Source organism: Somniosus microcephalus, chromosome 13 (genome assembly GCF_052327205.1).
Source record: "Somniosus microcephalus isolate GS21.2 chromosome 13, FLI_Smic_1.0, whole genome shotgun sequence".
In the NCBI taxonomy this organism is placed as follows: domain Eukaryota; kingdom Metazoa; phylum Chordata; class Chondrichthyes; order Squaliformes; family Somniosidae; genus Somniosus; species Somniosus microcephalus.
Window position 1 is genome coordinate 187152244 of NC_140999.1, and position 16726 is coordinate 187168969.

The following is a 16726-nucleotide window of genomic DNA, read 5'->3' on the forward strand; positions in this document are numbered from 1 at the left end:
AATATGTCTGAGGAGCCAAGGAAGGTTCGCATCTCTGGGGACTTCAAGGTGACGGTGAACCCAGTCCTTCACACAGTACAGTATCCTCTCCCGAGGATAGAAGATATTTTCGCCTCACTATCTGGAGGGAAGCGTTTTACAAAAATTGACCTAGCACAAGCATATTTGCAGATGAAGGTTGAAGAATCCTCTAGGAAGTATCTCACGATAAACACTTACAAAGGTATTTACCAGTATAATCGACTAGTATTCGGAGTAGCATCAGCTCCGGCGATATGGCAAAGAGTGATGGAACAAGTCCTGCAAGGGATTCCGGGGACTCAGTGTTACTTGGACAACATCCTAGTGACAGGTGAAAATGACAGTGAACACCTTGCCAACCTAGAGCAGGTGCTCACTAGACTAAGAGAACATGGGCTACGAGCCAATCGCCCCAAGAGCGAGTTTTTTAAGAAACAGATATCGTATTGTGGCCATGTGATTGATGAAGAGGGGTTACATAAGTCCCCTGACAAAATTGAAGCGGTAGTTAAGGCTCCAGCGCCTGAAAATGTGTCGCAACTGAGGTCATTCCTCGGATTGGTGAATTACTACCATAAGTTTTTGCCGAATTTGTCCACAATTCTGCACCCACTGAATGCCCTACTACAAACCGGAGTAGCATGGAAATGGAGCGATGAATGTAAGCGGGCCTTTCAGAAGAGTAAAGACCTAATCACTTCAAGAGAAGTATTGGCTCACTACAACCCATCACTACCGATAAGACTGGCGTGTGATGCGTCTCCCTACGGCATTGGAGCGGTACTGTCACATAAATTCCTTGATGGTTCAGAGAGGCCGATAGCTTTTGCGTCACGCTCGTTAACTTCAGCCGAGCGTAACTACGCCCAGATTGACAGAGAGGCCCTCAGCCTGGTGTGGGGGGTGAAGAAGTTCAATCACTACCTGCACGGTCAGAAATTTACTCTACTAACTGATCATCAACCTCTTGTCTCCATTTTCAACCCTCAGAAGGGCCTCCCGATAATGACAGCACAATGGCTACAGAGGTGGTCCCTTTTCCTAGGGGCACACCAATATGACATCAAGTACAAAGGAACTAAACAGCATGGGAATGCTGATGGATTGTCGTGCCTACCGTTGCCGACGGTGGAAGAAGAACTTGCAGTGGATCCAGTGGAGATATTCCACTCGACCATAGTCGAATGTCTCCCTGTGACGAATGCAAACATAGAAAAGGAAACACGGAATGACCCGACACTCTCCAGGGTCTATGATTTAATGGTGAAGGGATGGCCAGCACATGGCGAACCACTGTTGCCAGCATTCTCGCCGAGAAGAGAACGGCTGTCAGTGTGCCGAGGAACCTTGATGTGTGGATCCAGAGTAGTAATTCCACCCAAATTGAAGGATAGAGTGCTCAATGAGCTTCATGAGGGTCATCTGGGAGGGGTAAAAATGAAGAACTTAGCCAGAGCGTTTGTGTGGTGGCCGGGAATCGATAGAGAAATCGAAGAGATGACCAAGAGCTGTACAGGATGCCAGAAGGTCCAAAACGCCCCACCACAAGCCCCTCTACATCCATGGGAGTGGCCCTCATCCCCATGGCAAAGGGTGCACATTGATTTTGCTGGTCCATTTATGGACTCGATGTTTTTAATTGCGGTGGATGCACATTCAAAGTGGCCAGAGGTAATAAAAATGTCCTCAACCACCACAGAAAAAACTATCACAGTCTTACGAACCATATTCGCCAGAAATGGGCTGCCTGAACAGATTTGCTCCGACAATGGACCACAGTTTGTGTCTGAAGAGTTCCGGAGGTTCTTAAAGAACAATGGTGTTAAGCATTACACATCCGCCCCATATCATCCAGCCACCAATGGATTGGCTGAGAGGTTCGTTCAAACATTCAAGAAGGCTATCAAGGCAATGTGTAATGAAGACATACCCCTACAACACAAGGTGGATAACTTCTTGTTTGCCTACTGGAATGCGACACATGCGGTTACCAACCAAACTCCAGCCATGATGTTCTTCAATCGAAGACTAAGATGCCACTTGGATTTGGTTAAGCCAAACATCAGAAGAGATGTGGAGAACAGACAGTTTCAGAATATGAATGAAAGGCCGACCAGGAGTTTTAAGATAGGTCAACCAGTTTTGGCCCGGGACTACCGCACAGAGAAATGGCGGCCAGGAACGATCTGCACACGGCAAGGACCTCTAATGTATACCGTGGACGTTGGAGAGAGCATTGTAAGACGCCATGCTGACCAGATTCTAGAGTCACTGGAAAACGTCAAATCCACACCACGATCCGATACACCTGGTGATGAAACCGAAGTATCAATTGCATCTACCTCAGAATCGGTGATATTGGAAGCAGACGAACCAAACAACGACGTTGATCCCGAATCAACTTTGCCAGAAGAACCTGATACCCCAAAGAGGCGTTATCCAGACAGAATCAGGAAGCCTCCTCAAAGACTGAATTTATAATTGCTTAACTTCAGCTAATGTATATAGCAACTGTAATTGTAAATATGTTATTCAATTATTAATCGAATGTTATGTACTGTTTAGCTAAAAGGGGAGGAATTGTAGTGTATGTACTTTGAAGAAGGAACTATATTCTGCAGCCCCTGTATACTGCAGTACCAGTAGTGACCACCCCTGTATATAAGCCTGTAGAGTAACTTTGTATAGTAGTTCCAGTTTTGTCTCCACTCAGTAAACACCTGTTATAACCAACTCCTGCAGTCCGTGTCTCAATTACACACGGACGTAACAATCTCTGTCTTAAATGGCTTACTCCTTATCCTTAGACTGTGACCCCTGGTTCTGGACTCCCCCGCCATCGGGAACACCCTTCCTGCATCTAGTCTGTCTAGTCCAGTTAGAATTTTATAAGTTTCAATGAGATCCCCTCTCATTCTTCTAAACTCCAGCGAGTATAAACCTAATCGACCCAATCTCTCCTCATACGTCATTCCTGCCACCCCAGGTATCAGTCTGGTGAATCTTAAAGCTTTGTTTAATGCTTAGACCAAGTGCCTGATAGTTTCCTTACGTCACTAGTTATTGGTTTATTGATCTTCAACTGTGGCCTTTTCTCACACTACACAAGAACATCTATCTACATAGATATGGTCCAGCAGAAGCTCGATGCCACCGTTTGAACCTCTCTTGCTCACAAGTGCTGAACTTTTCCATTTGTAAGTAACGTGGATGCTCCCTGAACCCAGATTGATAAAAATAGTCTGATTCTAGCTGGGAGGCTTCAAGCTCTTGGCTGGAAGCAGTGCGGTTGCTCTTTTATTGACATCATAAACCAGGAATTTAAACAGAGAATCTTAAGCTCAGCTTTCCCTCAAAGAGCTGGAAGTTTTGCAAACAAGGATTACTGAACAAAGAAAAGTGACCATTAATGTCAGGACTATGCTTGGGGTTTGAAGTTATGCAGACCAATTTTGAAGGAGAGGCCGTTCATTATCTGACTGGTTTCATGCAGCATATGGGATGTTTCGTTTATTTCTTTTTTAATATGTCGTTCAGGGTGGCGCATCAAGCATTCTCGCATTTCTATCTCTTCCTTCTTATCCTGGATGTTGTGGCTCAGCGTGTAGCACGCTCACCTCAAGAAGGTTGTGGGTTCAAGTCCCACCCCAGCGAAACTTGAGCACAAACTCTCCAGGCTGACACTCCCAGTGCAGCACCTGAGGGAGCGCTGCACTGTCGGAGGTGCCGTCGTTCGAATGAGGCGTTAATCCGAGCACCACCTCCCTCCCCCCCCCCGGCCCTCTCAGGTGGATGTAAAAGATCCCACGGCCACTATTTCAGAAGAAGAGCAGCAGGGGAGTTCTCCCCGGTGTCCTGGCCAACATTTATCCCTCAACCAACATCACATGAGATAAATCATCATCACACTGCTGTTTGTGGGAGCTTGCTGTGCGCAAATTGGCTGCTGCGTTTCTTACATTACAACAGTGACTATACTCCAAAAAGTACTTCATGGGCTCCTTTAGAACGGTTTGAAACATAGAAGATAGGAGCAGGAGTAGGCCATTCGGCCCCTCGAGCCTGCTCCACCATTTAATGAGATCATGGCTGATCATCCAAATTCAGTACCCTGTCCCTGCCTTCTCCCCATATCCCTTGATCCCTTTAGCCTTAAGAAATATATCCAACTCCTTCTTGAATATATTTAATGAATTGGCCTCTACTTCCTTCTGTGGTAGAGAATTCCACAGGTTCACCACTCTCTGGGTGAAGAAATTCCTCCTCATCTCTGTCCTAAATGGTTTACCCCTTATCCTTAGACTGTGACCCCTGGTTCTGGACTCCCCCGCCATCGGGAACATCCTTCCTGCTTGAGGTTGTGAAAGGCGCTATATAAATGCAAGTTATTTCTTTTTCTTTCCCCCACAAAACATTAAGTCATCTTTTGTCTTTCTCTTTGGACTTGCTCTGCGTTCCCAGCATTTTCTGGTTTATTTTCAGATATTGTTTGAAGGTCGGTTTGCAGAGGAGATTTTTCTACTGACATAAAATGAAATGTATCACAGGAATATACATTAGTCACTGTTACACTCAAAAGAAAATGTTTTTTAAAGTCCCTAACTTGAGAGAAATGGGCACATTCCTTTGTCAGTGTCCTTCAAATGCACAATCGAGAGAGCTGTTGAAAGGGCGACATGCGTGTGTATGAGTCATGCCTTTGTAATCTACAGACTTGTCTATTCCAACGCTCTCCCGGCTGGGCTCCCATCTTAAACCCTCTGAAAACCTCAGCTCATCCAAAGCTCTGCTGCCTGTATTCTATCCCGTACCAAGTCCTTCTCACCTACTCTCCTTGTTGACCTGCATTGGCTCCTGGTCCCCCAACGCCACCAGTTTAAAATTCTCATCCTTGTGCTGAAATCCCTTTGTGGCCTCGTTCCCCTCCCTATCTCTGCAACTCCCTCCATCCCGCCCAAACTTTCCGCTCACCCATCTCTGGCCCTTTTGTACGTCTTCCCTCCGCTTCACTCCACCACTGGTGGCCGTGTCTCCAGCCACCGAGGTCCCACGCTCTGGAATTCCCTGCCTCAGCCCCTCCGCCTCTCCAGGTCCCCCTCTTCCATCAAGGCCCTCCTTAAAACCCACCTCCCCTCCTAATATCTCCTCCTTCGGATTGGCATCCGTGTATTTCTGATTGCGCATGTGTGTCATTTTTTTCAAGTTGTTGTTGTGTCTTCACCGCTTTAATATTTTTGAGACACCAATTAGCACATCGCATTTTTAAGCAAGGATATAATTGTGCTTAGTGCCAAAGCACAAGTCGCGATCAAGAACCAGGGCAAGTGATTTGGCGCTGCACGGCGTTCCCATAACAAATCTGAAAACCTATTCAGTTACCGTACGTGGCACAATTTCCCACAGGAGCATCATAATTATTGCAATAAAAGTTCTAGAGGCAGTGAAAATGTGCCAGTGTCCGAGTCCATCTGAGTGATAACAAATGGTATGTTGACCTTCATAGCGAGAGGGTTTGAGTACAGGAGCAAGGATGTCTTGCTGCAGTTGTACAGGGCCTTGGTGAGACCACACCTTGAGTATTGTGTGCAGTTTTGGTCGCCTTATCTGTGGAAGGATGCTCTTGTCATGGAGGGAGTGCAGCGAAGATTCACCAGACTGATACCTGGGATGGCAGGAATGATGTATGAAGAGAGATTGAGTCGATTAGGCTTATATTCGCTACAGTTTAGAAGAATGAGAGGGGATCTCATTGAAACTTATAAAATTCTCACAGGACTAGACAGACTAGATGCAGGGAGGATGTTCCCGATGGCGAGGGAGTCCAGAACCAGGGGTCACAGTCTAAATATAAGGGGTAAGCCATTTAGGACTGAGATGAGGAGGAATTTCTTCGATCAGAGAGTGGTGAACCTGTAGAATTCTCTACCACAGAAAGCAGTAGAGGCCAATTCATTAAATATATTCAAGAAGGAGTTAGATATATTTCTTAAGGCTAAAGGGATCAAGGGATATGGGGAGAAAGCAGGGACAGGGTACTGAATTTGGATGATCAGCCATGATCTCATTAAATGGCGGAACAGGCTCGAGGGGCCGAATGGCCTACTCCTGCTCCTATCTTCTATGTTAAATCACTTGCCCCAATTATTAATTATGATTTTTTTTTCCAATTGGGCTCATTGGGGGTAATTTTGACTTTGTGCGATAAAATAAAATCATTGACTTCCCCTCCAAGTCACACACCATCCTGACTTAGAAATATATCGCCGGTCCTTCATCGTCGCTGGGTCAAAATCCTGGAACTCCCTCCCTAACAGCACTGTGGGAGCACCTTCACCACACGGACTGCAGCGGTTCAAGAAGGTGGCTCACCACCACCACCTCAAGGGCAATTAGGGATGGGCAATAAATGCTGGCCTTGCCAACGACGCCCACATCCCATGAATTAATATAAAAAAAGAAATCAAGACTCATCACTTCATCGCCTGAACCTCAAATCTGGATCTCCTCACTTCCCTCAGCCATCCCCTCTCCTATAGTTTACAAACTTCTAAAAAAAACATGTCCTGAAGTCACTCAACCATTAATTCTTCACTTACATTGTCTTCTCTCTGCCCTGTTGTGGCCTAAACTACGGACCTCGATTGTTTACCTTGGTTGGTGAGACCGCACGGACTGCAGCGGTTCAAGAAGGTGGCTCACCACCACCTTCTCGAGGGCAATTAGGGATGGGCAATAAATGCCGGCCTTGCCAGCGACACCCACATCCCGTGAACGAATACAAAGTAAATAAAAATCGGGAGAGATGTAAAATGGGCTGCCGATTCGCTTTCACCTGTTTTATACTATCGCACACAAAAAAATGACCCCCACTGAATGGTAAATGGCATCTTCTTTGCTGTTAGAGATTTTTGATATTATCAGAATGCCTTGATTTTATCATAGCCTATTAAACTCTCCAGATTACCTGACATTTTCCATGTTCACTATTTTACATAAAGTAGGAACAGGAATATCATTGAAGCCCCCATTTCGAAAGGCTCATTTTCACATTTCTCGTACCATGGTACAGTCGATATCCCTCTATGCCACTCCTACACTCCTCCAGAGTGCCAGCCGTGGCTCAGTGGGCAGCACTCTCGCCTCTGGGTCAGACGGCTGTGGGTTCACAGTCCCACTCCAGAGACTTGAGCACAAAAATCTAGGCTGACACTCCCAGTGCCAGTGCTTAAAAACCGGCGTGAAGGCAGAGGCCCGACCAGTTCGGGGGAGAGCAGCAGCGGAGGAGGAGCCCGGCTTAAAAACCGGCGCAAGCAGCGAGGCTTACCAACTCAGCAGCGGGGAGAGAGGTAAAAAGTAATCAGTTTGTGACGTCACCAGGGAGCAGGTGAGTGATTGGTTGGTGAGTATTTCTCTTTTTTAAACTTAAACTCTGTAGTTTATAGTTACTAGGGTCTTTTCTGGTGTAGCAGGGACTGTGGTAGACTATACAAGCGCCTTAGAGATATCTTAAATTGGTGATAGTAAATTAATTTAAATTAATTAAAGGGTAAGTCATGCCAGGAGAGCCCAGCCCCGTGATGTGCTCCTCTTGCTCCATGTGGGAATTCAGGGACACTGCCCCTGATGACCACGTGTGCAGGAAATGCATCCATCTGCAGCTACTAGCAGACCGCATTGAGGCGCTGGAGATGCGGGTGGATGGGTTGTGGAGCATTCACGATGCTGAGAGGGTCGTGGATAGCATGTTTAGTGAGTTGGTCACACCGCAGGGAAGGTTTGCACAGGAAGAAAGGAAAGGGGTGACCATCAGGCGGAGCAATAGAAGTAGGCAGGTAGTGCAGAAAACCCCTGTGACCATTCCCCTCTCAAACAAGTATACCGCTTTGGATACTGTTGAGAGGGATGACTCACCAGGGGAAGGCAGCAGCAGCCAACTTCCTGGCACTGGGGGTGCTCCTGCTGCCCAGGAAGGGGGGAAAAAGAGTGGGAGAGCAATAGTGGTAGGGGATTCTATAGTAAGGGGAACAGATAGGCGTTTCTGTGGGCGTAGACGTGAATCCAGGATGGTTTGTTGCCTCCCTGGTGCCAGGGTCAAGGATATCACTGAGCGGCTGCAGGGCATTCTGGAGGGGGAGGGTGAACAGCCAGAGGTCGTGATCCACATTGGGACCAACGACATAGGTAAAAAGAGGGATGAGGTCCTGCAGCAAGAATTTAGGGAGCTAGGTGAAGGATTAAAGAACAGGACCTCAAAGGTTGTAATCTCTGGATTACTCCCGGTGCCACGTGCTAGTGGGTATAGGAATAGGAAGATAGAACAGATGAATGCGTGGCTAAAGGGATGGTACAGGGGGGAGGGCTTTAGTTTCCTGGATCACTGGGTCTGCTTCTGGGAAAGGTGGGACTTGTACAAGTCGAACGGTTTACACCTGAACCAGAGGGGAACCAATATCCTTGCGGGGAGGTTTGCTAGCACTGCTGGGGGGGGTTTAAACTAACTTGGCAGGGGGATGGGGTACAGAGTGGAGCTATAGTAGGGGGTGATTTACAGCCAAATACAGAGGAAAAAACAAGACAGCTGGGAAGGCAGAGCAAATATGTGAAGGCAAAAGGGAATATGGCAGGGCTGGAAGGCATATATTTTAATGCAAGGAGTCTTACAAATAAGGTGGATGAACTGAAGTTGTTGTTGAACACATGGGAGTACGATATTGTTGCTATCACGGAGACATGGTTGAGGGAGGGTCAGGACTGGCAGCTCAATATTCCGGGGTATAGAATCTTCAGGCGAGACAGAGGGGGGTGTAAAAGGGGAGGGGGTGTTGCAATATTAATTAAGGAGTCAATTACTGCTGTAAGGAGGGACGATATATTAGCGGGTTCCTCTAATGAGGCCATATGGGTAGAACTTAAAAACAAAAAGGGGGCAAGCACTTTGCTGGGAGTGTACTATAGGCCCCCAAACAGTCAGGGGGAGATAGAGGAACAGATATGTAGGCAAATCTCAGAGAAGTGCGAAAATAATAGGGTAATAATAGTGGGGGATTTCAACTTCCCCAATATAAATTGGGATAGTCAGAGTGTGAAAGGCTTAGAGAGTGCAGAATTCTTAAAGTGCATCCAGGAGAGCTTTTTGAGCCAACATGTAGAAAGTCCTACAAGAGAGGGGGCGGTACTGGACCTAATTCTGGGGAATGTAGCCGGGCAAGTGGTGGAAGTATCAGTAGGAGAGCATTTTGGCGACAGTGACCATAATTCGGTGAGATTTAAGGTGGTCATGGAAAAAGACAAAGACGGCCCGGAAATAAGGGTTCTAAATTGGGGGAAGGCCGATTTTAATATGATAAGGCAGGATCTGGCCAAAGTGGACTGGGAGCAGCTACTTATAGGAAAATCCACATCAAAACAGTGGGAGACTTTCAGAAGGGAAATAGAGAGAGTACAACGCCAACATGTTCCTGTAAAGGTCAAGGGTGGGACCAACAAGCAAAGGGAACCTTGGATGACAAGGGATATACAAAAATGCATTAGAAATAAAAGGGGGGCTTTTGGCAGTTACAAAAGACTAAAGACGGAAGAAGCCCTAGAGGAGTATAAAAAGTGCAGGGGCATACTTAAAAAAGAAATTAGGAGGGCGAGGAGGGGCCATGAAATAATACTGGCGAGCAAAATAAAGGAAAATCCTAAGATGTTTTATAAGTATATTAAGGGCAAGGGGATAACCAGGGAAAGGGTAGGGCCCATTAGGGACCAAAGTGGCAATCTGTGTGTAGAGCCAGATGATGTAGGCGGGGTTTTAAATGAATTTTTTGCATCTGTGTTCACTATGGAGAAAGACGATGCAGACATAGAAATCGGGCAAGGGGACTGTGACATACTTGAACATATTCGCATCGAGAGGGAGGAGGTGCTAGCGGTTTTAGCAGGCCAAAAAGTGGATAAATCCCCAGGCCCGGACGAGATGTATCCCAGGCTGCTGTGGGAGGCAAAGGAAGAGATTGCAGGGGCTCTGACACAAATTTTCAGAACCTCTCTGGCCACAGGGGATGTACCAGAGGACTGGAGAACAGCTAATGTAGTACCATTATACAAGAAGGGTAGCAGGGATAAACCAGGGAATTACAGGCCAGTGAGCCTAACATCTGTGGTAGGGAAATTATTGGAAAAAATTCTGAGGGACAAAATTAGTCTCCACTTGGAGAGGCAAGGATTAATCGGGGATAGTCAGCATGGCTTTGTCAAGGGTAAATCATGTCTGACAAATCTGATTGAATTTTTCGAGGGGGTGACTAGGGGGGTGGATGAGGGAAATGCTGTGGATGTGGTTTACATGGACTTCAGTAAAGCTTTTGACAAAGTCCCGCATAGGAGACTGGTCAAGAAGGTAAGAGCCCATGGGATCCAGGGTGCCTTGGCGCGTTGGATCCTAAACTGGCTGAGTGGCAGGAGGCAGAGGGTGATGGTCGAAGGTTGCTTTTGTGACTGGAAGCCTGTGCCCAGTGGGGTACCTCAGGGATCGGTGCTGGGTCCCTTGTTGTTTGTGATCTACATAAATGATTTGGATGAGAATGTGAAAGGTATGATCAGTAAGTTCGCAGATGACATGAAAATTGGTGGGGTGGTAAATTGCGAGGAGGAAAGCCTCAGGCTACAGGACGATATAAACGGGTTGGTCAGATGGGCGGAAAAGTGGCAAATGGAATTTAACCCTGAAAAGTGCGAGGTGATGCATTTTGGACGGACAAATAAGGCAAGGGAATACACAATGAGTGGTAGGACCCTAGGAAGTACAGAGGGTCAGAGGGACCTTGGTGTACATGTACATAGATCCCTGAAGTCAGCGGAACAGGTAGATAAGGTGGTTAAAAAGGCATATGGGATACTTGCCTTCATTAGCCGAGGCATAGAATATAAGAGCAGGGAGGTTATGATGGAGCTGTACAAAACGCTGGTGAGGCCACAGCTGGAGTACTGTGTGCAGTTCTGGTCGCCTCACTATAGGAAGGATGTGATTGCCTTGGAGAGGGTGCAGAGAAGGTTCACCAGGATGTTACCTGGGATGGAGCGCCTCAGCTATGAAGAAAGACTAAACAGGCTGGGGTTGTTTTCCTTGGAGCAAAGAAGTCTGAGGGGGGACCTGATTGAGGTGTACAAAATGATGAGGGGCATAGATAGGGTAGACAAAGAGGAACTTTTCCCCTTAGTAGGGGGGTCAATAACAAGGGGGCATAGATTCAGGGTAAGGGGCAGGAGATTTAGAGGGGATTTGAGGAGGAACTTTTTCACCCAGAGGGTGGTTGGAATGTGGAACTCAATGCCTGAAAGGGTGGTAGAGGCAGGAACCCTCACAACATTCAAGAAGCATTTGGATGAGCACTTGAAATGCCATTGCATACAAGGCTATAGACCAAATGCTGGAAAATGGGATTAGACTGGACAGGGATGGATGGGTGGCGCAGACACGATGGGCCGAAGGGCCTCTTTCTGTGCTGTAAAACTCTATGACTCTATGACTCTATGACTCTACTGAGGGAGTGCTGCACTGTCGGAGGTGTCGTCTTTCGGAAGAGACGTTAAACCGAGGCCCCGTCTGCCCCTCTCAGTTGCATGTTTAAAGTTCCCACGGTACTATTTTGAAGAAGAACAGGGGAGTTCTTCCCCGGTGTCCTGGCCAACATCACTAAAAATCAGATTATCTGTTCATTATCACGTTGCTGTTTGTGGGAGCTTGCTGTGTGCAAATTGGCTGCCGCATTTCCCACATTACAACAGTGACTACACTTCACAAGTACTTCATAGGTTGTAAAGCACTTTTGGGATGGCCGGTGGTTGTGAAAGGCGCTGTATAAATGCAGATCTTTCTTTTCTTTCACGATCCATCTCCTTTTTGAATACTTCACCCAAGTCTGACTTCATTCAATTGCCAGCAATACCTCCAGCCAGCAAAGGGGGCGGGGGGGGGGGGTGGTGGTGGTGTGTGACTGATGCAGGGATCAACAATTTCAGATCATAATCTCGGCCACTATTATATTTTCATATTTTTTACCCACACTTTTGGTTTGTGACGTTTCCTTTTCTCTCTCTCTCCCACATGGCAGCTGTCTTTCACTCTGCCAGCGCATTTCACACTTCATCTAGAGCCATTGTCTGTTTCTTTACCTGCCCTATTACCATCTCGTCTCACCTTGAATATCTCTTAATGTCTCTTCTTTCATCCCCTCCCCCATTTCCCAGCCCCCAAACTGCCTTTTAATCTGTTTCATTTCCTGCCTTTTTGTCTCAGTTCTGTAGAAGGGTTTTGACCCGAAACATTGACTCTGTTTCTCTCTCCACGGATGTTGCCTGGCCTGCTGAGTTTTTCCAGCGTCTTCTGTTGTTGTTTCGGATTTCCAGCATCTGCAGTATTTTGCTATCGTATTAGCATCAATTGCCAGCTATACCTCCAGCCAGCAGGGGGGGGGCGTGACTGATGCAGGGTATTGTAGATAACGTCTCCTTTCCCCGGTGGTGCGTCTTACTTACAAATCCCACTCCACGCACTGACTGGGCTACAAACCGGCGGCTTCGAACATTTCACCCAACACAACACAGCGTTGAGAAATATAGAAGATAGGAGCAGGAGTCGGCCATTCGGCCCCTCGAGCCTGCTCCGCCATTCAACGAGATCATGGCTGATCATCCAAACTCAGTACCCTGTCCCTGCCTTCTCCCCATATCCCTTGATCCCTTTAGCCTTAAGAAATATATCCAACTCCTTCTTGAATATATTTAATGAATTGACCTCCACTGCCTTCTGTGGTAGAGAATTCCACAGGTTCACCACTCTCTGGGTGAAGAAATTCCTCCTCATCTCTGTCCTAAATGGCTTACCCCTTATCTTTAGACTGTGACCCCTGGTTCTGGACTCCCCCGCCATCGGGAACATCCTTCCTGCATCTAGTCTTTCTAGTCCTGTTAGAATTTTATAAGTTTCAATGAGATCCCCTCTCATTCTTCTAAACTCCAGCGAGTAAAAGCCCAATCGACCCAATCTCTCCTCATACGTCATTCCTGCCATCCCAGGTATCAGCCTGGTGAATCTTCGCTGCACTCCCTCCATGGCAAGAACATCCTTCCTCAGATAAGGCAACCAAAACTGCACACAATACTCAAGGTGTGGTCTCACCAAGGCCCTGTACAACTGCAGCGACACATCCTTGTTCCTGTACTCGAACCCTCTCGCTACGAAGACCAACATACCATTTGCCTTCTTAACCGCCTACTGCACCTGTATGCTTACCTTCAGCAACTGGTGCACAAGAACACCCAGGTCTTGTTGCACTTCCGCTTCTCCCAATCTATTGCCGTTCAGATAATCATCTGCCTTCCTGTTTTTGCCACCAAAATGGATAACCTCGCATTTATCCACATTATACTGCAACTGCCATGCATCTGCCCAATCACCCAACCTGTCCAAACCATACTGGAGTTTCTCGGCATCCTCCTCACAACACACACGCCCACCAAGCTTTGTGTCGTCTGCAAACTTGAAGATATTACATCTAGTTCCCTCGTCTAGATCATTAATATATATTGTGAATAGCTGGGGTCCTAGCACCGATCCCTGTGGTACCCCGCTAGTCACTGCCTGCCACTCGGAAAAAGACTCGTTTATTCCAACTCTTTGCTTCCTGTCTGCCAACCAGTTCTCTATCCAAGTCAGTACCTTGCCCCCAATCCCTTGTGCTTTAACCTTACAAGCTAATCTCTTATGCGGGACCTTATCGAAAGCCTTCTGAAAGTCCAAATACACCACATCGACTGGTTCTCCCTTAGCTATTCTACCAGTTACATCCTCAAAAAATTCCAGTAGATTAGTCAAGCACGATTTACCTTTTGTAAATCCATGTTGACTTTGTCCGATCCTGTCACTGTTTTCCAAGTGCTCTGCTATTACATCTTTTATAATGGACTTGAGCATTTTCCCCACTACCGATGTCAGGCTTACCGGTCTATAATTCCCCGTTTTCTCTCTACCACCTTTTTTGAATAGTGGGGTAACATTAGCTACCCTCCAGTCCATGGGAACTGTTCCAGAGTCTATCGAATTTTGGAAGATGACCAGCAATGCATCTACTATTTCTCGGGCCACTTCCTTAAGTACCCTAGGATGTAGATTATCAGGCCCTCGGGACTTATCGACCTTCAATCCCATCAATTTCCCTAACACCATTTCCCTACAAATACTGATTTCATTCAGTTCCTCCCTCTCATTAGATCCTATAATCCCCGACATCTCTGGGAGGTTATTTGTGTCCTCCTTTGTGAAGACAGAACCAAAGTATGTATTTAATTGGTCTGCCATTTCTTTGTTCCCCATTATAAATTCCCCTGATTCTGACTGCAAGGGACCTATGCTTGACTTCACCAATCTTTTTCTCTTCACATATCTATAAAAGCTTTTACAGTCAGTTTTTATGTTCCCTGTAAGCTTACTCTCATACTCTATTTTCCCCCTCTTAATTAATCCCTTTGTCCTCCTTTGCTGAATCCTAAACTGCTCCCAATCCTCAGGTTTGCTGCTTTTTCTGGCCAATTTATATGTCCTCTCCTTGGATCTTATGCTATCCCTAATTTCCCTTGTTAGCCACGGTTGAGTCACCTTTTTTGTTTTATTTTATCTTTGTTTTATCTTTGAAACAAAAAAAAGCAAAAAAGGGTCGGCTCCTCTGATCCCCACCTTTTCTATTTTCTGTTGCAGAGGGCCGAGCATGCGCCGTGGTGTTCGACTGCAAGTTCATCGAGACCTCCGCCGCCCTCCATCACAATGTGAAGGAACTTTTCGAAGGCATCGTGCGGCAGATACGGCTGCGGAAGGACAGCAAGGAAGCCAACGAGAGGCGGATGGCCAGCCACAAGAGGAGGGAAAGCGTCACAAAGAAAGCCCGTCGCTTCTTGGACAAGTTTGCAGCCAAAAACAACAAGAAGATGGCCTTGAAAGTCAGGTCAAAATCCTGCCACGACCTTTCGGTGTTGTAAATAGAAGTCCTGGCAAACCAGCCACCACTGGGGCGGGGGGCAGGGGGGGACAGTAACTGTGGCCAGCGATTTAAGTCAGGACCAAGTTCCATTCATTTATATTCCCAATCTGGCGTCTCTTGTCAGTGGCCGTGACCATGTGACCAGGTGGTTGCTTAACCCCAGTGGAGAGGAGCTGGCTTGCTAAAGATGGGTGAACCTTTGAGTCATGGTGGCCAACAGGATGGATTTCGGCAACATCTTCACCAACCTCCCCCGTGTTAAAAAGGGGAAGAATTTATCAACATCACATTGGTGATACAGGAACCAAGCAACAACAACAACAAAAACGGTATATTGTAATTTGCGGAGACTATTCTGCCAATTCGTGCTTGGGCAAACAAGGCTTTGTCCTCCTTCGCTTTTCAGACATTGAAGATATTTCCTTGTTACTTCCTTTAGTAGACTTCTGCTTAAGCCCGTTACTGCTTGGTATAAGTCTGAGTCCTGCGGGTAACTGAGACCCAAAGCCTACCTACCAATTGATGCAATGAATGTCCTTGCACTTGATACCAAAGACTAAAACCCAAGTTGATGTATCTTTATATCTGCAGTGTTTACAGGGTCTGGTTTTTGAAGTGTTGTTTTGGGGGGGGTGGGGGTGGGGGGTTGGGGATGTTATAAGATCCGTAATAAATGTTGTCTCAGAATATCTAGTTTAGATAACACTTTAGGGAATTAGAGCCTTATACTTCCGGCACGGACACGATGGGCCGAATGGCCTCCTTCTGTGCCGTAAAGTTCTATGATTCTACGATTTTTTTTTTTAGTTTAGATTAATGGTAGATCACATTTTAATAGTGTAAATATTATTTTTTACTTATCTCATGGGTGTAATCACAGTGAGGGATTCCAGCTCTCCGAGGGAGTGCCCTATCCTGGAAGGAAAGTCTTCTCCTGCAATAAATAAGCCTTAAATCAGTTGGCTTACCACATCCTGGTGGTCCCAACATGCCATTCAACGTCTGACACCTTGAGTATTGTGTGCAGTTTTGGTCGCCTTATCTGAGGAAGGATGTTGTTGCCATGGAAGGAGTTCAGCGAAGATTCACCAGGCTGATACCTGGGATGGCAGGAATGACGTATGAGGGGAGATTGGGTAGATTGGGCTTGTACTCGCTGGAGTTTAGAAGAATGAGAGGGGATCTCATTGAAACTTATCAAATTCTGTCAGGTCTGGACAGACTAGATGCAGGAAGGATGTTTATGATGGCCGGGGAGTCCAGAACCAGGGGTCATAGTCTAAGGATAAGGGGTAAGCCATTTAGGACTGAAATGAGGAGGAATTTCTTCACCCAGAGAGTGGTGAACCTGTGGAATTCTCTACCACACAGGGCGGTGGAGGCCAGTTCATTAAATATATTCAAAAAAGTTGGATATATTTCTTAAGGCTAAAGGGATCAAGGGATATGGGGAGAAGGCAGGGACAGGGTACTGAATTTGGATGATCAGCCATGATCGCATTGAATGGCAGGGCAGGCTCGAGGGGCCGAATGGCCTACTCCTGCTCCTATCTTCTATGTTTCTATGTTTCTATGTTTCTGACTGGCATCAGACACTGAATGGAGTGTTGGGACCACCAGGATGACCCTTGGTGGGTGTGATTGATACGTCCATTTTCAGCCAATCCACCAGCAGGAGCATCACT

At 46.6% G+C, this 16726-nt stretch overlaps 1 protein-coding gene across 1 annotated transcript in view; it reads left to right on the top strand.

Annotated features, from left to right (window-relative positions):
- The window catches only part of rem1 (RAS (RAD and GEM)-like GTP-binding 1), a 46202-nt gene extending 30577 nt beyond the window's left edge, over positions 1-15625 (top strand). Inside the window, exon 5 of the mRNA XM_086005821.1 lies at positions 14762-15625. Within this exon, the coding sequence (XP_085861947.1) occupies positions 14762-15039 (278 nt within the window). The 3' untranslated portion in view covers positions 15040-15625. The remainder of the gene's footprint in view (positions 1-14761) is intronic.
- The last annotated feature ends 1101 nt before the right edge of the window (positions 15626-16726 follow it).